At 33.4% G+C, this 25,244-nt stretch overlaps 1 protein-coding gene across 5 annotated transcripts in view; it reads right to left on the bottom strand.

The window, feature by feature from the left end:
* The window catches only part of LOC137918755 (NAD kinase-like), a 62,657-nt gene that overhangs the window by 25,377 nt on the left and 12,036 nt on the right, over positions 1–25,244 (bottom strand). For 2 of the 5 annotated variants that reach the window (XM_068761645.1, XM_068761644.1), the window contains exon 1: positions 19,773–20,215. The exons of 2 other annotated variants lie outside the window; for them this stretch is intronic. In XM_068761645.1, the coding sequence (XP_068617746.1) occupies positions 19,773–19,966 (194 nt within the window). In that variant the 5' untranslated portion in view covers positions 19,967–20,215. Of the gene's footprint in view, positions 1–19,772; positions 20,218–25,244 lie in introns of those variants that run through there. One more of the 5 variants, XM_068761649.1, reaches the window with a different exon arrangement.

Genomic DNA, 25,244 nt, shown 5'->3' on the forward strand with positions numbered 1-25,244 from the left:
CGCGACGCCAATTCATAATTAGATCTAATTTTCATATCCTTATCGAGTTTTAATTATGTTTAGTTTTAGGTCTATAGGTCCATCGGAACCAGCTAATATTTTAAAGCATTTTACCCCAAAAAAAAAGTCTAGAAAGCTCTGGTATATTACCAACCATCTATCAACACTACATAAGCTTATAAGCTATAGCTTGTTTCATTATGCCTCGTTAAACAAAATGTTGTAGTGGCAACTTGCGTACACTCAATGTTTGTGGTGTAAGACGCTCCACGTGTTTGAGTCACGTGTTCGGAACTAGCAGACACGTGAGCACAATCAGCCTCACTAATGATCGTGGTTAATCAATAGCCTGCACATGTCTGCCCCAAGCGTTGATGGTTCCAAAAAACAATTAAAATTCATTTACAATGGACAATGAAGTTTTGATGTGAATTTAATTACATAGCGCAATCGGTAAAATTATTAAAGAGAGAGAGAGAGGGCTATATGCTTAGTATTCTCTACAAGATCGTATCAGGAATGAATAGACGAACAAAAGTAAACGACATAGCCCTACCAATTGGCAAGTTGAAGTACCAGTAGGCAGGCAGTAATCAGTCCTCATAATGCGCAAAACCGATGACCGTTATGAACTCAAGTTTATCGGAGTCCACGCCGCAGACCAGCAAGTACAATGTAAGACGACCACACGTGTTGAGGACGTTACGCTTGTGCGGACGGACGGTCTTTTCAAAGTCCTCGGAAGACTCTTTCAACGGATGCAAATATATGCCTATGATAGAGAACTACATCTAGTTGACTAGCCGACTTACGGCTAAAACATTACTATAATCTTTTTAAAAATTGTTAGACAAAAGTCGTTAAGAAGTTTCATAAGAAACCATCTCATCTTTTTCTTTTAAAGAACCTTAAGGCCGCATTTGCCATATCTTATGCGCCATCTAGACTGCCCCATCAGGTCCTATGTCTGGCCTGATAGTAATATATATCAGGTTATGCAATTAATTTATTCTCTAATTCATATATTCTAATCGTTCATAATTTAGATAAAGTTTAAAACCCGTTATTAGGCTTTCTTATTTCGGATTACACGTACATAGGCTTTCGGATACAGGCTAGTATAGCTTAAGTGTAGCGATAATTGTATGTAAGAATGTATGTTGGTGCACGCTACTTTCACTTACACCGGCTCGCTCCAGCTGATCCAATATAAATGTGAATATACGAGTGAACAAACTATTATCGCTTTGGAACGTTTCGACGCTTTCATTTATGAAGATAACAGTCGATCACTTTGCTGTGTTGAATTATTTATTGGTTATTACTTAATAATACAATTCTATGCTATTTAGACTCTGTTATCAATAAATTAACATTAAACATTCTATTTTAATTCATAAACACCACAATAGAAAATTTAAAACTTTAAATTTTTTGCATTATAGCGTTCAGCATAACTTAGTCGTTATTTCTAGCCAAAATACTGACTGTGTATACCACACAATCGACGATTATGGTGCCTATCTCAGAATTGTAAATAAGACAATGTCCGCTTCTCTAATGTGTGTATTATTAAGTACAATCTCAATATGGCGGTATATAACAGCGATTTGGTGCACATGACGGCCTTAAGAAATAAGCCAAAAACTGCCGTAGGTATAATTGTTATTATAAAAGATCCAAGAATAAGCTTGTTGAGCACCGCTTGATAGGACTTTATTGCTATAAAATCTTTACTTAACACATTAACAAGGGTGATGATAAAATAGCAGCGGTGAAAGTGTATTAAAAAAAAACCTATAACGGCACAACCGTCAAGGGTACTGACAGACCATTCATCTTTTCGAAAAAGGACACATTCGTACTATAAAGACGCCATGAGGTGATTTCTGTATAAAAGCAATCATACTTGGCGGACTTACTTAAATAAAAAGAAGTATTGCCTGGGGCTACTTCTTTTAATTGAATTAGGATCGTCTCGTGGTTCGATTTATGAATTTTGAACAAATATAATTGTGCAGTTTATTTAAGGCACCGTTGTTTTATAAAAAATTGAGCAGGACAGAAAATTTAAATGCAGACAACTAAAAGAAAATTAAAATGAAATCCAAACTCAATTAACACCAAAAATATTGTATAACTGAATTAGCTTTGAATTATTTGGATTCAACGAGACAAAACAAAGAAATGCTTTCAATTATGTGTAATACGTAGACGACCTATTTAGGTAGACAAAAGAATAAAGAATATTGTAGATAATAATTTTTTTTAACTTAAAATTACATATATAATTAATAAGATACTGATGTATTCGTGTAATATTTAAGAATATAACAGAGAAAATGATATCTCGTTTTTTTTAATGACTCATCAACTAAGAACGCTATCTTGTCTCCGCCTGGAATATATTTATCATCACAAGAATGTAGCTGCACTGTTATTATATTCCAATTAAAAAGAAGTTTGTGTAGAGTATTTGTGTGCGTGTATATGTCAGTAAACATTACAGTGATGTTTCCAATGTTGAGATTTATGTCTTTAACAAGATATTAGATCAAACTCTGCTAGATCAAACATTAGAGTTGCGCGCGGCTCAAATCATTGGATGATGTCTCTGGTAGGCTATATTCGATAGGTGCAGGACGCTGTCAGTCTTTCTGTCTTTTATAGCTCCTTTGAATACAGGGCTTGCTGATTCGAAATCCGTGAACGAATAAATTAAGAAAAAAATTCTACGACAAATGCGACGCCTGAAGTATTGTATTGATTAATCGATATCTACTAGATTGTCGGAGAAAGATGTGAACCTTTTCTTCCACAACGAGACCTTTTACAGTACCCGGCGATGAATATTGCACATCGACTTTTGAAGAGAGACAATCGGCTAATTTCGGCTTCGGTCGATGTGCAATATTTATCGCCGGGTACTGTAGCTGAATTGATATCTAAGTTGGGAGAGGTTCGGTTCGAGTCGCTGATGAATGTGGCATTACGTCGTACGGATACGAGGCCCACGCATTTTAAAACTGATTCCGTTAACGAATAGATGAGCTTATGTATGACATGGGATCTGCAAACCTAAATTACGCTTTTATAAACGATGTCCCCACTATTATTTTTTACAAGACTACCCTACATTTCCAATAATCACCTGCAAAAGTATCCTCGTTTAAACATGTCATTTTAATGATTACTAACGTGATGATGCGGAAATCTATTATGTCAACCTAGTGCGGATTGGATGTACATATTGATTTAAGGACACGTTCTTCCACATTGTTTTCCTATGTTGTTAGCGATATTTGTTATTAGATTAACACCTATTCACGCCGGCTGGGAATCGAACCAGTGTTCGTTCAGTTCTTAACCAGCTGTTACCATTGCACTTCTTCACTAAGTTTAAAAAAAAAACCACTTTAAAAGCTAGTGTTAATTAAAGAAACGCGATCTTTCAATTCTGGAAAGTTCGTAGTCGCTTAACGAGCCATACTCGGCATTTACTTACAAGATCGAATTAGGAATGGAGAGATACAGTAGACAAGTAGAAAATTAAAAGTTAAAGTGGCATAGGGCAGGCCATATAAAGCCCAGAACACATGTCCGCTGAGGGTCTGATGCGTAGACCACCGACCGACGCAGCGACAAGGATGACATAATACTTTCACGAATATTATGCAAGGAATATTAAAATTCATATCAACGTATAATTAAACTAAACTTCGCGCTAAAATGTCGCTTTAAATAGGACGATGCAGCCTTCCTTATATTTTATTGCCGGTACATGTAAGGAATGACAACAAGCCTACTGAAATCAAAGCCGAAAAGAAATTGTTTTCCTTCTATAGACTTAGTGGTTGCGAAATGTATATTTTTTTATCATTTAATATTTACTTTTGATTTTTTATTATTCATTTTATGACAAATATACAAAACATTTACACATTTGACATACAGTAAGTTTTAACCTACATATAAATATTTTCACTTATGTACTGACTCATCACCATATCTCTTGAACCTTAAAACTTGGACATTTTTAACTTGGTAGGAATACTCTTTTTGCCAACTTAAGGTCAGTTAAAAACAGATGTAACGAAATTCCCCCTCGTTGTGAGGGTTCATTGATTTTTTTTTTAATTATAGTTCTTATTTTAATATTAATTATAATATTTTATGTCATTGATTTAATGAAGTTAAATACATAAAAGGCAGCACAGGGCCACGCGAGCTGGCAGGGAATTGCCAGTAATTTAAATAACTTTCACGTATCCAATAACATCCCCGTCAGAAGAATAGGCAAGCGGTTCCCTGGAGGACAGAGGCTTTTTTAAACTATGACATAAAGTATCGGATACAAAAGGCACATAAATATTACCTTTATATGCAATAATATAAAATTTCTGCGTAGTTTCGACCTTTTTTCTAAGGAAAAATCTTTAAAATTTAATTTCGCTATTAACTTTTTACATGGTTATAACATCACCGTCGTCATCATTTTAGTCATAGAACATCCTCTGCTAGCCATCGACAACCTTAATAAGGTCGTGTGTCCATGATAGGAAAATGCTAAAGTAAATACGATATACACGTGTATATTCGCACGTGTCATTTTTCTACGTTAAACATGTAATGGGTTTCGTGACGAGCTAATTAGTGAACGTGAGCGTGTTCACTGTGCTTGCCATTTTCAAAATTAAAAAAGATAAAAATTAATCATTACACTTGCTTGAATTAGTACGTATCATTAATCAATAAAAATATGTCAAACTTTTTAGGCCGCAGTGACGAAGCTCTATAAATGTGTTAATGTTCCTGTAACAAGTTTTGGCTGGGTCAATAATGTTTCGGCTCCCTTTCCTAAGGCGCGGTACAGCGGTTCCGGTAGCACTATAGTCCAACTGCTGAAATAATGAGGGATAACATCTACTTTATTGACGCAAAGCATATGATTTTGCATTTCAAAACTCCGACTGTTATTTCTGTGGTTGTATATTTTTGGCACAACAATCGTGGTCATAAAAAATATTTTTTAAAAATCATTCCTTATGTTCTTATGCTCTTATGTAATGCTTCTCATGGGTAATAGTTTCGTTTTCGTATATAAAGTCGAGTTATAAAGATCTAGGATACAGGAAGTGATACAATCAACACTACTATAAATAAATTGCGTCAACGATCAATCAGTTGTCCTTTTAAAAAACAATACACTACGTTTGGAATATCGCAAGGACAGCCACGAACCTATATAGCTTGACTAATACGTGAAACACTTCATATTGTTTTAAATAACTTTATTCATAATTCAGTCCTTGATAGTTTTTAAATGTATATCGAAAATTCGAATTTCAAATTCTGGAAATAACCGATTCGTTATTTAACTGACAAATTAGAATGTATACTAGCCTCGTGTTCTGTAATGGAGACATTTTAGTAACACCGCCATTATATAAATATATAAATATTTAATAGAAGAAATCGTATAAAATGTATAAGGAAACATGTGAAAGTATTAATAGATAATAAGCAAATGCCTTTAACTATAGCAACCGCGGTGCAAACATTCCACCCTCCTTTGACCACCACCGACAATCAATACTCGAGCAACGTATTTTATGATGACGTATGTACGGATATACGTAAAATGCTATGTAGTACATGGTCCTCTATAGTGCAGAGAACATAATCATCTTCAATTCAAATGGAGGACTGCACCACATATTTCTAATAGAACCAGTGGGAAGCTGCCTGAATGCAACATTATTCAACGAACTTCACAAGTTCGTCGGTTTATCATGTTGATGGACATCTAACGTTTCTTCACTCTAGACCAGAAGTTTCCAAAATGGACCCTAATATAGATTAAAATAGATTCAGGAATCCTTGGACAATGTCGCGGAGTTAGCATATGGTTTAATATATAATTGTGATACGATCTTGTTACATGCAACAAGTGAGAGAAATAAGAAAATAAAAAATATAAGGGTCAGGGTTGAGGTGCGCGGTAGGGTAACACACTCAGCAGGACAATTATAACCTCGTTAATATAACAGGTTGTCAAATATCTCCCTTCCGCTTTTTTGCTCTTTATTCAATGCTTTATAAAAAGTGTTACAGTGATCGGATTTAGTTCAAATATGCGCCGTTTTGTTCGAAAATCTGTTTCCATCTAGACGGCGACTTCATAATACCTCCCTCGTAGAAGCCCCCCTCCTTATTTGCGAAGAACTCGGACAGCCACTTTTCACAAACCTCTTTTGAATTCAACTTTACACCACCAAGGGCGTTCACCATGGACAGGAACAGGTGGTAATCACTTGGCGCTATGTCCGGGCTATATGGTGGATGTGATAAAACCTCCCATCCGAGCTCCCGTAGCTTCTGACGAGTCATCAACGAAGTGTGTGGTCTGGCGTTGTCCTGGTGGAACACTACACCCTTCCTGTTGGCCAATTCTGGACGCTTCTGGTCGATCGCCTGCTTCAAGCGGTCCAGTTGTTCGCAGTAGATGGTAGAATTAAGCGTCTGGCCATATGGGAGCAGCTCATAGTGGATGATTCCCTTCCAATCCCACCAAACACACAGCAAAACCTTCCTGGCCGTCAATCCCGGCTTGGCCACTGTTTGGGACGATTCACCGGCCTTCGACCACGACTGTTTTCGCTTGATATTGTCCTATGTGATCCATTTTTCGTCGCCAGTCACCATCCGCTTCAAGAATGGGTCGAGTTCGTTCCGTTTCAGCAGCATATCGCAGGCGTTGATTTGGTCCAGAAGGTTTTTTTGCGTCAAATCATGCGGCACCCAAACATCAAGCTTTTTTTTGTATCCAGCCTTCTGCAGATGGTTTAAAATGGTTTGGTGACTAACTCCCATCTCCTGGGCGATGTCACGAGATGCCACATGCCGGTCTAACTCGATGTAGTCCAATCGGTATTTGTCGCCACAGGTCTTCCGCCGGCTGGCTTATCCATGGTGTCGTTTTCGCCGGCTCTGAATCGTCGAAACCATTCTTCCGCGGTTCGAAGTCATAGAGTACCATCCCCCAAAACACCATTAATCTCACGGAACGTTTCTCTAGCGGATTTGCCTTTAACGAAGGAAAACTTTAAAATAGCGCGAATTTCGGCGTTAGTGAACTCCATGTTTACACGTCTATAACTGTTGAACGCAATATCCAAACTAATCATGCATAGCGTCGTTTTGTAGGTTATGTCAAGACCTTTCAAATTATGTATAGTATTGCCAGATACGAGCTCTGTAGCGCTATGTACATAGCCGCGAAATTCAAAAGACAAAAAGGCGGAAGGGAGATATTTGTCAACCTTTTATTAGCGCGCTGATTGCTGATCCCCGCTGGAACAGTTAATAATTATAATAGTTTGAAACCTTCATGCAGACCTGAACCAAAGATTTGAAGACATTCTTCACTTAGCCTATCCACAGCCACTCGTATTTACTAATCCGCTGGCCTATATTAGTTACTTACTTTCGTCTACGGACCTCTGAGTAGATATTGTAGATATATTTTGTTATTTGACAATTTTCTTGTTACTTTTTAGTCATTAATTGTTAATATGATTTCTGAATATAGCCAATAAATAAAAAATTATGAGTTCAAAATCGCCTAATCATTTAAAAAAAAGCAAATAATACTAAAATCAAATTAAAAATCGTCATCATAACGTCGTGAATGTTTATAACCGTAGAACAAGAAAGTCCTTTAAAAATAGTGCTTGTAGTGGGAGGTAAATACCATAAACAAACTGAGTTATCTCAACGGTAAGATTTATTAAACACTTCAATGTAATACAGTAACATTATTTATAATCAACACTAGGCTTTAGATAAATGATAATAGGCAAAAAGTATTAGTGGCAAGAGTGCTTTTATAACTCTAAATAATAAATTTACGTTAGTTTATCTAACTTTAAACGGTAATGTTAAACCTACCAAAATCTACTCTAAGTTTCTCTGTCTAAAACAAATTGTTTAATATTGTCGTATTTTTCAATTTTATATTGTACTCGTCAAAACGACAGACGTCATGTCTTAGCTATGTGTAATAAATTCCAGGCTTAATATACAAAAAAAGATATTTAAGACTGTGTTTATTGTAATGCTATTTGATCGACAACATTGTTAATTGATAATTTCTGTCATAAAGATACATAGAATTGGCCATGAAAAACGTGTTTTTTCAAGATTGATGACAAAAATACTGACTCGTAGAATTATTTATCGACATTGCAAATACGTTCCCGAAATTGTAGTTTTCCATAATATTATATTGATTATAAGTAAATAAATTAAAAGGTGAATGAAATAGATAAAGTCGTTTTCATGTAATGGCGTGACCAAAAGAAATAGGAATTTTTTTTTAAAAATATATTTTTGAACTAAGAATCTTTTATGTAATATAAAGTGTCAAAACTTTCTAGGTATGTATGGCCCACGGTATGATCTTTATTATTGAATTTCTAAGAGTTAGTCCTTCTGTACACTAATTCCTCCGTCCTCTAGAGACATGATACCTATACATTAAAATTCCATGTACTTTGTACTTTAAAAAGTTCTCAAAACCTACGTCGGATCGCAGCGGTGCACTCTTTATTTCTACTTATAATAACCTGTCAACTTAATCTATATTTGGTTTAGCTACGGTCATAATAGTCATTATTTATACCACAGAAGTCCACAGCTAGACATGGTCACCAGTCCCCCTTGTGGGAGGATCTCTACGCTGGGCTTGCTGGACCGTTGTCTCTACTCCAGAATCTTAAGGTCCCGACAGACATCTGTTCTTGCTAATTCGCTGGGCTATATCAGTAATTATCCTTCTTTCACGGTACTAAACTTTATTTTTTTATTTAACGTATTTTTTAACTGAAAGTACAACAGGTTTTTTTTAGTTAAAATTACCGCTATGTGTTTATAATACAAATATCAATTGGGAGACAACAATTGTGTATATATGTGAATAATATTAAACACAGTTTACTTCCTTTTATGCACCCGTAGTCAAGTTCCCCGACAGGCCTTGAGACCCTGGTGTTTTTGCAAACAAATTCCTACATACGAGTCATCTTGATATCAGACCATGTTGTCTTGTGTTAAAGCTTATTGTGTGTTAATGGCGACGTATTAGCACACAATATCAAAAGTTTTGCCATAAAATGCGATATATATTGTGACCGTTACTGGCTTAAACGTGTACACGATGTCTTACGAAACAAGTGTTTGATTGTAATATGTACTTATTTATTTTAAACGAGAAAAGAAATATATAGGGCTACTGTGCCAATATGAATTTGTTTATTGACTTATTGTCATAATTAATTCCCTGGGGTATAATTTATCACGGTACATACTAAGATTAAAATCATTATTAGATTATACCATAATTTGTAAGTATTAGATGTAATACTGTAACATATTATTGATTAATGTAAAAAAAATAATCCGTCGATTAATTGCGACGCCTCTAAGATTTTAAATATCATTATCATCATCTTTTCAGGAGTAGGAATTCCACTGATTTCTCCAGAACCTCAAGAAAATTGTGATATATACATTTTAAGTCTACCGATACTATAGCGTAATTTAAATTTAACAAACAAACACGATGCTGCAATCAAAAATACAAAAAAAAAAATCCGGGGTACCAAACTCAACCTAATTCAATGAAATACCTAATGTCACTTCCCGAGCCAAGGTTTCCGAGGAAGCCCTTGAGTTTAGTTATTAAATAAAATAAACTTAGCCTTCTCAGCGATTTGCCACCAATTCGCGAAAACATTTAAAGTCAAAAAACTAACAATGATTCTCCCCAACACAAAAAAAAACAAAATATTACATATATTTAATACTACGTTGTTATCTTTGCAGATATTACACTAAACGAGATCCATAAACATAGCATTACATTGTCGTTATACATTCAAAAGTAGAACGTTGTAACGGTGTTTTAATAAAGAATGCTTATGGCCTAAACTGAAATAACCGTATTTACCATTCCCTTGTCTATTCACATAATATACTAACTAACTTTTGTATTGTATAGAAAAGATATAAAATTTGAATGATTGGACAAACGCGTACATACCACAGTATTAAGAAAACTGATTTTAAATAGTGTGTTTAAAACTCGAACTCTGGATATATTTAATCTTTAATACGCTGAACAGCGATGAATATTTTTATTATGGAATATTATGTTTTCGTATACATAACATAAGCCAGCATTGTCTTAAGTTTTGTCGTTGAAGTTTCATTTGTATTTACTCGATTGGAACACATTGTATGCTGTATAAAATTATCAATATTTGTTAACACTCGTTGCTCCGAGGGAGAGGTCACTTATTGAAGAGATAACATTATTTATTAGTTTTGTATTTTAATTTCAATCATCGCAACGATGGTTTATTGTAATGCTTATATAATTCTGATATTTTTTATCAACAAACACTATTAACTTATTATTATGAACACTTATTTTGATGACGTCACTTGTTTAACAGCTGTTTTAATTTACAGTGCAGTTTACATGGGAAGAGATTGTCGTTTCTATTTTATCTTCGCATAAGATCTTAGCCTTAAAAAAAAAGTCCGAATAAATTTAGCACCTGTCAGATTAAGCACTTAGTTACACGTTTCGATTTATTTTATATATAGATATACATGTAAGAAAATTTATCTGACATCACCCGGCAGATTATCAAGTTTAAGTAGCAGTAGGCGGACCACGTGGCGCGCAGAAAAGATGGCGTCCTTTAGGTTTTGGAGTTTAGACCACGGACCGGCATGCGCATCAACCACAAACATTGTTGTGATCGTCGGAAGACGCAGGATGCAGTTCCCTTCCAACCGGACTTATTGGAAATCGACAGATGATATCTATGTCCAACGATGGACGTCCAACGGTTGAAATAATGATGATGACATATAGTTACAATAAACAATCAAAATATACATACCACTGCAACGTATAAATCATTAGAGAATTTAGATTGTTAAAAACAAAATTATTCGTCTTAAACTGACAGTGATTCCAAGGTCATTGTTATCTTATCTCGTCAGACAATTTGGTCGTGTTTATAAATATTTTATTCTGAATATACGAGTACATTTGCCGCATGTAATGTCGTGTACACATACACGTGTAGCGTACTCCCCCCGTATTAAATGCACTGCAATCTTTATAGCATGTACTTAGAATGGACATGTTAATGATACGGAAGTATAGACATTCAAGGTTAACATTATTTGAAAGATCAACCTTCTTCATTGATTTGTTTATTGTATACGACAAACATTATCTTAATAAATACACTTTAAAATTTATTCAGTTAAACAATTGTATTGTAAGCATGTCGTCTTTGTATTTGTCTAGACAGGCGTCTATGTTTTAGCCAGCTAAGCTAGCTATTCAAACTAAGAGTATACTTATTATGGAAAGCGCTTATATTTCTAAAAAAAAACCCAGGATACAAATGAGTGAGTTAGATGAATAGACATTACTGCTTGCAATCATACAGACTTCGAAAAACTTTCATTAACATTAAGGACGAAAGACATCCACTGCTAGAAGTAGGCTCCTCGAGATGTTTCTAAAAGCACCTGTTGAAAGGGGCCTGTATCCAGTATCTTCCGACGGTCATAGCAAGGTCGTTTTACCACCATGTGGGTAGACATCTCACGATGCATTTGCCGGTTCGTTCCAGAAACTTAAGGCTCCACCTGTTCTGCGCGCTATGTGGACTACCCACTGGCACTTTAACTTGCTAGTTCACTGGGCTATATAACATATCTCCTCTTTCGTAATGCGATCTCGTAGAGAATTCCTGAGAATAGCCATCTTCATGCCTCGTTAAGCGACAGTACACTTGCCAATGTAGCCGAAAATTGAAGACTATGTTGCTGTGCCATATATATACACATATCGTGGATTTTGATCTTAAGCCACTAAAATAAATCAGTCGAGTCTATTGGTAACACAAGCCGCTTCCATAATTTCTTAGCGGATAACTTTAGGTTAACATTCATTTGAATATTTAATCTTTGAATATTGTGATCCGTTTTTAGGGTACCGTTGCTAATCTAATACCGGATTAATAGACCTCTTTTTCCAAGGTGACGAGGGTATGCCCCTGTTAAGGTTTTACTGTTTTAAAGGCACCTTATAATATCAGAATGAAAACTAGTCATATCACTTTATAATGAAAAAATACATAGTAGTGTCTATGAATAAGGCAGATTACTACATCGGATTAAAAACAATATATTTTATAATGCTGCCAACCGCTGTACAGGGTGTTAGAAACTTGCGGCGAGACGGGTAAGAATATCGGCAACTCCGTTACGTCAGTCCGCCGTAGAAACTAGAAGCGGCGGCGCTCATATCCTATATCCCCTCTCCCACCACCACTTCGCCTTCTTTCCTAAGGCGCGGTACAGCAGTTTTGATACCATGATAGTTATAATAATAATACTAACAAGTGTTATAAAGGTTAAGTTTGGTTATAAGTATAAATGCTAAAAATAAGTTAATGTGAAGCTCTTTTGTCAGAGAAATACTCTACATCATTTTTTCTATTGGAATGCGACCGAACAATAAATTCTGGCAGTACAAAGTCTGCTGGGGTATTACAGATTATAAACAATAATTAAATTTTAATATGAAGTATTCCAAATTTTGAGCTCTTGAAAAATTTTGTATTTTGAATGGTTTTTCTTACTTTATTGATGATGTTTATTATTTCTGAAACTATATAGTATATACCATGCATTACTTCACCAGTTAAACTATTACACCTATAACCAATCAACCTGTATAGGGATCAACTCGCAAAACACGGGTTAAATTTAGACTTCGAATTGACGCTCGACAATAGATCAGTTTAAATTTGAACGTGCTCAATGCACTGCGAGCGAAATCTGTTACGATTGTACCGAATGGCTTGTTCATATTCAAATTCTTTTTGAAAAGTTTTTTAAAAGATAATACGTTACGCTTTTGAACAAAGACCTTTTTTTGACAAGCGACGGGACAGACGAGATGTCGTGATGATAATTGCCATTTTCCATTTCAATGCTTTACCAACGAATATTTTAAAATACTAAATGTTATTTACAGTTGACTTCCATCATCTTAAGATATAAAATAATTGATTCAGATTGTCCGGTATTTTATATGAAATTTTGGTAAACTTCGTCTTTTCAGCCTATAGACGCCCATTGCAAAGCATAGGTCTCTACTAAATATATCAATGAGAGGATATATCATAATCACCACGCTTAGTAGGCGAGTTAGTGATCGAAATGCGACATTATCGTATATAAAGGACGTTAGTGTCTATCCTCTGGAAACTTAAGCGTGAATTACATAAGACTGTATACGGAGAATTGAACCCGCGATCTACGATCGCAAGTATTCTGCCGCTGGGCTAACATTGCTCGGAAAACAAAACAAAAAAACGGGATATGTATATTTTATCGAAGACAGTTTTTTATATGTGAGGTTATTAGTCCACATAGACTAATAGATAAAGATCTATAGCTGCTAAAACCATTCGGAAGGATCGTCTCTCCTATCGCGAAGTTAAGCGTGGATTTTTTTCTACTTTAGGTCGGACTTGTTCATAATTTTCGGAACACTGAAATGTGTAGTAGATCGAAACCTACAACCTAATCAACGAAATAATTAGAAATAAGCTCATAGTCGATTTGGTGGAACGAGCAAAACGACAGCGATATTTTGCTATATCCAATTGAAATTTAAGCCTGTCAAGAGCTAATGTCATTTCATTTCAAGAACAAGCCAAATCAGCATTGGTAGAATCATTTATAATTTGGTTAGTTAGGAAGAGGAGTCTGGTTGGTAAACGCCAATGCACATACCCGGTATGCCTCGCCCTATATCGCAATATCCGCGACACCAGCTTGGTGAATCTTTAGAATTCTGACAAGTTACGTCTTCAAGCTCAAACTGTCGAAATTAGAAAAATAGGGGTTTACATTAACCGTCCTTAACGCCCTATCTGCTTAGAGCAACGTAAACTGTAAATGTTATAAGGTAAACAGTGCCTTTCCGCCACAACAACAAAAATAAGGAAAATTCAATACTATTCGTTGTTTTTTGTCTTTATGATACTAGCCAGCAATTTAAAAACCAACCGGTTCTATTGAAAGCCTCTGTGTGAGCCCTATTTCGAGCAGAAGACCTCTATCTGAAATGATGATGGTTTTTTTTTAAATTGGTATAGCCTGATATTAAGCTATGATCTACTATGGTATATGATGCTTGCCTAAAAGATACGTATTCAATTTTGATTTGAAGACTCCCAAATTATAGCTAGCTGGAAACAACGCAGCTAGGTTGTTCAATTTCTTAGCAAAATGCTTTAGTGCTGGTTGAAGAGATTTCAACCGCGTGTGGATCTCGTGAATCCGTGAAGATGAGGAATTAATTCATGTTACTCCGTCGCACACTCTCAAAAATGCACTCTATAGAACACTGATAAACTGGTAACTTTTCGCCGATGCTTCAAGCTCTTAGAAGCAAATATCAAACAAAATACTGAAATAAAAACAGCGTAATTATACTTCATGGACATCGATATTTGAAGACGAAAAGTGTTGATTGAAACATCACGATTTGTATTTTATAACGGCAATATTTCCTGGTTGAGTCGACCTTATTCACTACACTTCCAGTTTACAGAAGTGGCATGTTAAATTTGCCGAAATTTTGTGTAACCAATATAAAAAGGGGAAATAGTTATCTACTACTCATTTTATGTAACAAATCATATTTTTTTAAACAAACTGCAAGAAATATAGCCAATTAATGTTAGATTATTTAAGGGAAATGTTAATAAACATGACTTATTTCCACGGATGTGGAAAGATATTATTAACTAATAATTTTAAGATATAAAATTGTTTCACATTAATAGTTAAAAAAATTAAAATGTATGATGTGATTCGATTCGGATTTTTAACGTTCCAAAGTGTGCAGAGAGCATTTTTTCGTTTGACGTTCATATTAAATAGAAGTGGTGGTGGAGTTTCTTCCTCCCATTTCTGTTCCTCTTACTCTACTCGTTCCTTCTTACTCTACTTGAATAGTAGTGACTTTAACTAGGTAATAGCTAGTGCAAAGTCAATATTAATCCTAGTCAATATTACAGCTAAGCGCATTTGCATTTATCGTCCATTTAAAACGGCTGAAACTGAAACTGCCACTTGGGTAGCAATGTAAAACAATCTAAAAAAAAAATACCGGTTTTTCGATTTTCTGGAATGTTACTTTACACATTTTATGAAAACTATAATATTAGACATCTTTGGTGGTTAATGTATACTTATATGTAAATTACGGTTCAAAAAAATTAAGTTATGAATTATTATAAGTTTAAAAGTTAACACCCATTTTTATGTTTCTATTCTAAATATTTTACTTAATATTTATATAACCTTAAGGTATAAGTAACCGATAGTTTTTCAGTATTACGATATCTTTTAAATGTTGCTTTTAAAAAACAATAGAAAAAAAAAATCAATTTAACAAAGTCGACAGAGGTAATTGACACAGAAGTCTGTGTTATCTTTTCATAACGAGACGTTCCTTGAGCCCATATAAATCACGAGGTACCAAGTACCTTCTAATTGGCATAAACATCTTAAATATACAGCCAGCGTAATATTTAAACGCATCATGTATCGCGTTAATGTTAAATGCAACCAAGAAATTAAAACTGACCATGGCACCATAGACGTATATTAACTACGAAATCTAAAGAAAAAAAAATTACGATATGTTTACATAACGTAAAGTGTTTTGACAGGACAGTCGAAAAATTAAGCATATTTTTTAATTTATTTTATAAATTTATAAGATATCTAATGATAAATGAGAATTTCTGTTCAACTTTCCTTCAAGGTGACCTCATCACACAGTCTTAAAACTAAAACTCAATTTGCAACCTTATGTTTGGCCACTTAAAATAATAGTTTGTCTCTTGAATGTAGACATAGACCAAGTAAAAAATATATTTTTATTAAATTTCTTAAAATACGATAGTAGTAGTTACTAAACAACCACATACCATTGTGGTTTTAGAAAAAAGTTCTTACAGTATTTGTGCTGAAAGCACCCAATTTTTTTAGTCTTAAGAAATGAGGCCGTGACAGGTCAATCTCTAAAAGCAGAAAACTAGGCCATTGCGTCATCAAGCTAAAGTTTGAAGTCACGTCCGTTTTTTAAGTTCTCATAAAAATATTAAAAATTAATGATAATTATTACGTTCACATAATCAAGTTGTTGCTCATATATATGGTAACACTTCAATTCCAAAATAGAAACTTTTTCGTAAGCCGGGTGCAATCTATTTAACCTTTATGGGATTCCTTCTACCCACTAAAACCCACTCGATGGTCCCCCTTTGCGTTATCTGAGGGAATACGGCATCGTCTATTGAATCACCATAGTTCTTCAAGCAATACTATTGTGAATACCCTATCTTGGTCTATGTGTTGTTCACCTAAAACCCTCGTTATTTTATCACGATAATTCGAGACCAAGACGAATCATCATCTGCCTCAGAGCTACATCCGCTAAGTGAAATAATTTAACTCAAGTTACACTAATTTCTTTGCATCAATTAAATTTAAAAAATTCATTAATTATCGTAATAAGTTATTTTACTAGTTATAAGGAAAAAATAATTTATTTTAATAGTTATTACGAAAAAAATATTGATTTTGGCAGCAATTAAGAAAAAAATTTTTTTTAGTACTTATTAGTTAGATTATTTTGTATTGCTTTGAAAACTATGTCAGGATTTCGTGTAGACATTTTTTTATTTATACTAAGTATAATTAAATGCATGTTTCAAAAGTAAAATCTATTCGCTTATATAATCTTTTGTGAAAATCAATTAGTTATGGTAATACGTAGACGCTTTTATTGGCTTGTTTAAATATATAACAAATATAAAAACTGTTCAAATATATTATACATCGACTTACATAATCGTAACGGTAAAAGCGAATGTCGATCGAAATTTAACATAATGTAAAACAATAAAATATAAACGCTAGTTCGATTCACAGATGATACAAACGTTATAAATTCAAAAGAGGTAAAAACAAACAGAATTTATGCGAAGGTTTTAACGCGCCAGTGGCTATCTGGGTTAAATTTAAAACGAAATGGGGTGAAGCGAATGCAGCCATAGAAGTCGCGACGTTGTCTGGTCGTTACTTCTGACGCCGATGTACGGAAACTTGACGCGTACAAATAATTAAAGGCTAATGATTGTTCATAGAGCTTGGAGTAATAAAAGAGAGAGGCAATAATGGTATTGCAGCGGCTTATTTGCAAAACATTTCAAATGCATTTGCGACTGTCATCGTTTCATACACATCTAACGATCAAACTTCGTTCCACTTAGATTAAATGTAAATACTGTTTTTAATATTTATGTATATAACAAATATGGCCTTTTATTACAGTATTGAAATGAGTCATTTTATATTTTTAAACTTAGTTATTCTACTAATCAAGTACTTTTCCGTTAGCCGGACGCAAATATCACTCTTGAACCAAACGCGAGAGAAGTCTCTTGATTCAGAACTCATCAATATTTGTTTATAACCTAACTTTTGGTGATTATGATCGCATGTTGCACGTACAGCCATTATAATATATATTCTATCTTTTGACTTAACTGAATTTTTTGTAAAAATTACCGCTAAATTAAATGTACTTCTGAATGCATTCAAAATATAGAACATGGCGCCAAACAAACATTATCTTTATGGTTGTATGAAATTTGGGTATTCCCCTAAATTTCCATATATTTTTGAGTCATATATTCGCCATATTATCTATCGAATTTTTGTTTGCTCTCCGCTGACGAAAAATTTACTCTCAAACATCAGGTTTATACCAAAGATTTAAAATAACGAAAAATATATGTACTAAAATGTATTTTAACTAAAAACAAGAATGTGATAATATAACTTGTTTTATTAAATGTGTCTTTATTTTTTACGCTGAAAATAATTTTGTGATTATGCTCTTTTTTTACCCGTCGCCATTTTGTATTTATTCGCAAATGTAATATGTCCCGTATACACTCAGCTACTGAAAGGTAGTTAAAGACTGGCCAGGCAAGGTAGTTCAACTTATCCGTGTGTAGTATTACTTTAACTTATTGATAATTGCGAAAACTTGTTATCAACGGTATCATTTTTTATCGATTTAAAACCTTTACCTTGCAGCGTGGTAGATTAAAAAAAAATCTCGAGTGCCGAATTGCATATTAACAAACATAACTAAATACTGCTAATTTCTTTATTTATTATATATTGCATTTTAACTAATGTTTAATTTAATAATTTTAATAAGAGTAACTCATAAACTAGACAATAGGTTCCCAGACTCTTAAAAAACACTCTAAAAATTTAGTTCCCGGTGGACCACGGCTACATTTCAACCATAATTCCAAAACTCAGCAAAAAATGTTAAGATTGAATCGATGATGGAAAAATATTGTAAGAATTGATTATAATTTGTTATCAGTGTGAGTAGATATCTAAAAAATAAAGTTTGCCGAACAAAAAAGCAACATGTACTGAATGTGGAATATGCAAGTTTTTACAAGTCACGGTTGCTACGCTTCTGCTGATTGGTAAATTCAAACCACAATATTTTAGTTCTTTCGAGAGCTGATACATTTTGGTGGACCCACGTTCATGAAATGAGAAACCCTATTTTTTGGGTCACGTCAACGTCATCCGTAGAATCTCCTGTTAACCTTCGGAGATCCACCTTGACAACTTGATACCAGACGACGCTCTAAAATTTTAAATTCTTTAATTTATTTACAGTTTTACAATATCTTTTTAAAAAGAAATTCAAATAGCCGGATGTGTTCAAATTAGTCAATTTATATTATTTAAAATGTGTAACAACTTTCAACGTAAAGTTTATACAAGACGTCACTATGGCGCTACTGTACAAATATTACACCAGCAGTTATATTACCATTGTAATACAATTTATAAACACGTGTAGCTTAAATAATTGAATAACGTATCGTCTATCAATGTCTATTTATATTTATTTTATCAATGATCTTAAAGTTGTAACGCCATTATGAACTAGTTAGAGGAAATGAATTTAAAAAAGTCATTTATATATAGGGTGATGGTTATAGTTGTAAAAGCTTTAAAAGGCAAATGTATAGCAGATTTGCCATCAAAAAGCTTTTACAACTATTTTCAATCACTCTGTAATCTTAAAGAAATTTTATTGGAATGCGACAGGCCAATATCAGCTATTAGTTCGAAATCTGAAGGAATAAATAGTATACAATATTTGATTTTAATGTGTAGAGCTATCCGAATTTTGTAGTCGCTTTTTCTTACTAAAATATCATTACGTTATTTATTATTTCTGAAATCACTTATTTTTGAATAGAGTGTACCATACATTAATTTGAGAAAATATGCAATACATTCACTCCTTAAAACTTTCACACCTAAGACCTTGTATATAATAATCTTGTTACTTCACCTAAAATTAATGATAAAATCAGAAATTGCAAAATGACATTAAAAATAATATTTTAAACTTCAATAAGATTTGTCTAATTAAAATATAATTACTCTAAATACGAAAAAATCAAAGTTTAACGATTTAACCAATTATTATTATTATTTGTGTCAAACTATAATAATGAGTATGTGATTGCTTTTACACTTACGGCCAAGTACCAGATCGTCTACGGCGGTGCGATCTCGGCTGCGGCTCGGGGCAGTGTAGTAGTGCTTGTGGTATCAGACTCTTGGACGATCTCCTCCTCGAGAATCTATACTCTGGTCTTTCAGCGCTCTTCGCGAGCTTGAGGGTTGTCAACTCACTCTCCGACGAGCACCACAACGATTCCATTGACAGCATAGTGCGATGATATACTAGTTCATCTCCTAATTAAATGCAATGAACACTGCGAATCTCGCTAAAGAAAACAACGTGCATGTCCAAGTTTCACAACACTGTCGGTAACCTTCTGGTATAAACCGTTCGTAAAATGCTATTGCAAAACGTGCACGGGCGTACACTATTGTTAAAAAATACGTATTAAATTGGAAATAAAAATAAAAATTTAACGATTCGCAGTCCACACGTACCACCGCGACCGGAGACGCAGAGCGACTGATAGCGAATGCGACCAACGAATATGTCGCCAAGCGAAATTGCAAACAGAATCCCTCGCACCTTTATCAAGCACACAGTGTATCTTGTTTATATAATAACTCATGCAGGCCGCCGGCTGCTGTGATTATGTATCAATTTCTTAACGTAAATGTTAAGCATAAGTTAACTCAGTTCAGCCTACGTCATATTGACGCGTGCCCGATGCGTGAACAAATATGTCTTTAATATTATTTATTTAATTGCTATTCATTTTATATAGGATGTTTCTTTTATTATTTATTTCCAAGTACTTTGATAAATGTTCGTGTATATAATTTAAAAAAAAATCCTGCAACTATTGTATTATAACATTTTACGAGTACTTACAATGAAAATTGTAATGAAAGTAACCAGTGGCGTACCTAGGGGGGGGCGGTGGGTGCGGTCCGCACCGGGCGGCACTTACCTTGGGGCGGCATTTTTTAAATTTACTTATAGTTGTAAAAAGCAACATATTCATTTCATATTTATTTTCTTTCTTGAATATAAAATTAAAATTCTGTTCCCAACATTGTAATTTTGTTAAGAATTTTTTTAACAATTTCAATCAGTGTCGGTAGTTGCGAAAGAAGCTTCTCAAAATTGAAGTTGATAAAAAATTAACTTCGTTCTACAATGAGTCAATTAAGACCAAAAACTCTTGCAATATTGCCAATAGAACAAGAAATTACAAATAATTTTTAATTTTGAGAGCATTATACACGATTTTTCTAGTATGAATGCTAGAAAGAAGAGTAGATATTTTATAAATATGTTTACGAGTGCATACACATATGTCTAAAAAAATTTTCTCTGTGTATTAATTAATATTGATTAAATAACTTAATAATTTATTTATGTGTATTAATTTATAAAAAAACCACTATTAGATTGACTTATAATAGAAGGGGCGGCAAACTGAAGATCGCCCCGGGCGGCAAAAGTTCTTGGTACACCACTGAAAGTAACAGATGTTGTTTCTATTGCCGATATCAAATATTTCTATGTTGTAATTATAGGAAAAATAATTTAGGTGAGACTTTCACTATTAAAAAAAACACGATATTTGGTTAAATTTGAGTATTAACTCGAATAGTTACTGAAACGGTGACGTGTGGAAAACTAATTTAATGTTTTATCTTCAAATTTTAAAAATGTTAAAAATATCATGTTAAAAGATTTATAACTTAAACTAAAACACATACCGTATAATTTTATATATGTATAATGTTATAATAACATAAGTTAACTTATTAATCTTTTATGATAGATACAGAGAGCAGTGATGCGTCTGGAATTAATTACAACCTTTGCCACTTGAAAAGAGATTAGCACAATTTCAAACATTTCGATTATAAACCCGATAATTTGACATTAAGATAAACGCCTTCTATTGGAGAGAGGATATGGACAATAATCCATCACCGCGTCCCAGCAGTAAATAGATCACAAATCTTTTAGACCCCCAACTGATAGCCTTACTATGTATTTTCTGAATGTTAAAATGTGATAATTAACAGCAAGTGATACAATTATAAGTTAATAATCTATATATTAACAAAAATCATATCTCTATTTCCCTTGGTTACGCCATAAAGAATTTACCGATTTCATTCATGTTTTTTTAAAACAAATTGTTTATAAAATCGCGCGGATACTTGAAAATATTGTGTATTTATTGAATTTTTGTGCATTTAACATAGCGATATGAACTTCGCGATTTTGACAGTTCGCTATGAACTTCGCGTCTTTGACAGTTCGCTATGAACTTCGCGTCTTTGACAGTTCACTTTGAACTCTGCGCGTTTGTCAGTACACTCGCTTTAAATCTATATTACTGTTTAACTTGCTTGCTTATTTATTTCAAATGTAATCAATTAATAAAGATCTCTTTAAAATATGCCACATAATTATTTTTTATATTGAAATGCTACTGGCCATTAATTTGTGGCAGTACAAAATCTATTGGAAAAGTTAATTTTAAAATTAAAAATATTGTACATGGCCAACACGGTCAGGTAAAGAAAAACTTAGTATTATTTTTATTTAATTTATCAACAACCTCACACGCTCATTACGTATGCCACGCTACGTAAGAATTTTTTGTGTAACACGAGCTGATTGCTTTTTTGCTGACACCTCGTCATTAGCTTTTTTCTTATTTTAACGTCCGGAATCTTTGAACTGACGATATAATACATAAATTTGCACACTTTAATGTCTACCGTCATTGACTGATCTTCCGGTATTTAACTGCCTCGTAAATTGTATCATAAGATACAATCTCCTTTTTAATCATAGATCTAGTTTATGCCCAGCATTAAGACCCTAACTAGAACATCGGAGAAACATGGCGAACATAAATCGTTGATTGTTACACTCTAACGAATTTTAATATATTTTTTTTCTGTAATAATTTAATGTTGGTAGTGGTTGGTTTTATTCAGCCTAAAATTTATATAGGGTTTTAGTGTTGGATTATTATGATGATCACTTTTGTATCTAAAAGAGTGAGACGGAAATTTAAATCTACCAATGCATTTAATCACCGAAAATAATTATTTTTGTTAATTTATCCCAATTTTCTCTAAGTAAACTGTCGATTCTGAAAAATATGTCTTTACAGGATGATCGAAGTTGTTTTTTAAATAACATATTCGCAACAAACAACAACAACCACAAACAACGTAACATTTATTAACTTATCATTGTACACCTATAAACATAAAAAAATCACATTTAATAGGACAAAAAATATTACGTACAATGAGAGGCATTGTCGCAAAATGCGATTTCTTCCTGACAACTAATGGATGGACATTCATCAAGCGATAAAAGATGTTAAGATAGTACATACTTAATAAATATAATAAATTTTGTATTAACTTAATTATAACATAACAGATTATTATAAATACACATAAACTATATTGTTAAAATGCGATATATACATACATATATGCAGTGATAAACTGGATATTTATATTAAGAGATATACATGTGAGCTCGTAATATTACTTTCTGGCAATTTTAAGTAAGAAGTACTTGTCGTTTCAGCCTATAGACGCCCATAGCTAGCCATAGATGTGGTATTATTGTATGAAAAGACCGCCATGAAACTTTGTTTGTGAGCAGTGGACATCTTATAATAATAAATGAACAAAGTGTGCATTATATATAAAACTGGAGTCTAGAAACCGAACCCGCAACCCACCATCGCTAGTCCCAGTCTTCTATCGCTTGGCTACCAGTGCCCACGTAAACATAATAAGATACAGTAAAACAAGATACGAATAATCTATTGTATGTCAAATTATTTATAGCCAAGATTATATAGGAAAAACGAATAAAGAATGAAGTAATTTACGCAAAGAGGCATCCTATCAATAAAAGCACCTCCAGCTTCTCAGCCAAAAGATAATTTTTGGTGAACATGCCATTATTTGAATAGAATTGAAATATATTTGTAAACATTTAACAATAATTAGTAAAAAATAGCGAAATTAATTAGAGTACAGTCGCCGTCGTTCTTTATTTAAAACGTGAGTGAATGTCTCATGTTTTAAATAAAGAATTAACAATGCGATTGTTCCAAGTGAACGTAATTTAATTAGGTTTACGAAAGTTTCGCGCCATGTTATAAATCGTACAACACGCGATATCTCACTAAAAAGTAAAACTAATTCACTTTGTCCTGAATTGAAAGCCGGCGAAAGGAACCGTTTCTTAATTACCAACAATGCGAAATCATAGACGTCATCTTTACAGATGGCTTCGTAGCGAAGCACTTTATCCAACAAAAAATAATTCGACTTTGAAGCTAATCCAACTGCAAATAAACTCGTAAAACATTTTTCTTGTATTTTGGCATTTTTATGCAAATAATGTTTTTTGGAATAGAATTTACTCTGTTAAGTAACGAAAGTTAATTTAAATAAAAAATAGAGTATAAAAAATAGCAATAATTTAAACAATCTCATCAAGTATAAAAACCATTATAGAGGACACACACTATCTAAAAGAGGATGGTTTCAGAAATAACAAATGACGTAATAAATAAGAAAAAGTGTTTTTAAAATTCGATTCACAACATAAAATAAATTGTTGTTTACTATCGTCTCTGCAGATTTTGTACTGCCATAATCAATTATAGTGTTGCATTCCAACATGAAAAATAAATTCATATAACATATTTCAGTGATCACTGTATACGCAATGATTGGAAATAGGCATGAAAGCTTTTTTTGCTAACAAGTGAGCCAATTACCCTGAAAAGAAATCGCGTTTTTTGGTTTTAATTTAGGGTCAATAAATTGCAGCCGGCCAGAATTTTAACAGATGCTTTTTTATTTGAAATTTAACAATGTGAATGTATACATTATAATATCAACCATGTAAATGAGTCAATAAACCAAGTTTCTCACATTACGATAAAAAAATGTCTTGAATACTAACTGACTTATTAAATAATTAACTTTTAATTTTATATTTAAAATTAAAAAAGCAGATCTAAGATACCATGTGGAACTTTATTACATATACGACCCATGAAGGATTTGCTAACTCTTTAAAGACGAATTTTAGGCGTTACGAATTCATTTTTATTTCTTACATTTATCATCTGTGTCATCACTAAGACGCAGATAATAAATGCGTTTACATATTATATTAATAAATATTATACTGTGTAGCAATTATTACAATAACAATTTCATAATAAACATCTTTCAAGGAATCTCTAGTTTTAATTTACAAAAAGCGCAAAGAGCACTTCTTTGCAAATTAAATACAGAACAGTACAGCCCCGTAATAAAACACCGTAAGACAAAATGCTACGAAAATAACTAAAATATAGGAGTCGAGCCGTATCAACGTCCGTCTACATCTATAATACCCCTAAACAGCGTTGTCGAGTCGACATTTTACCGCGATAACCTACATATCTTTAAAATGATGGTGCGCGAACCTTTGTGACCAAAATGAATGCCTTTAAAATTACAAA

Source organism: Battus philenor, unplaced genomic scaffold (genome assembly GCF_028537555.1).
Source record: "Battus philenor isolate CCGP_79_NKW_IND1 unplaced genomic scaffold, ilBatPhil1.0.hap1 SCAF_15, whole genome shotgun sequence".
Classification (NCBI taxonomy): domain Eukaryota; kingdom Metazoa; phylum Arthropoda; class Insecta; order Lepidoptera; family Papilionidae; genus Battus; species Battus philenor.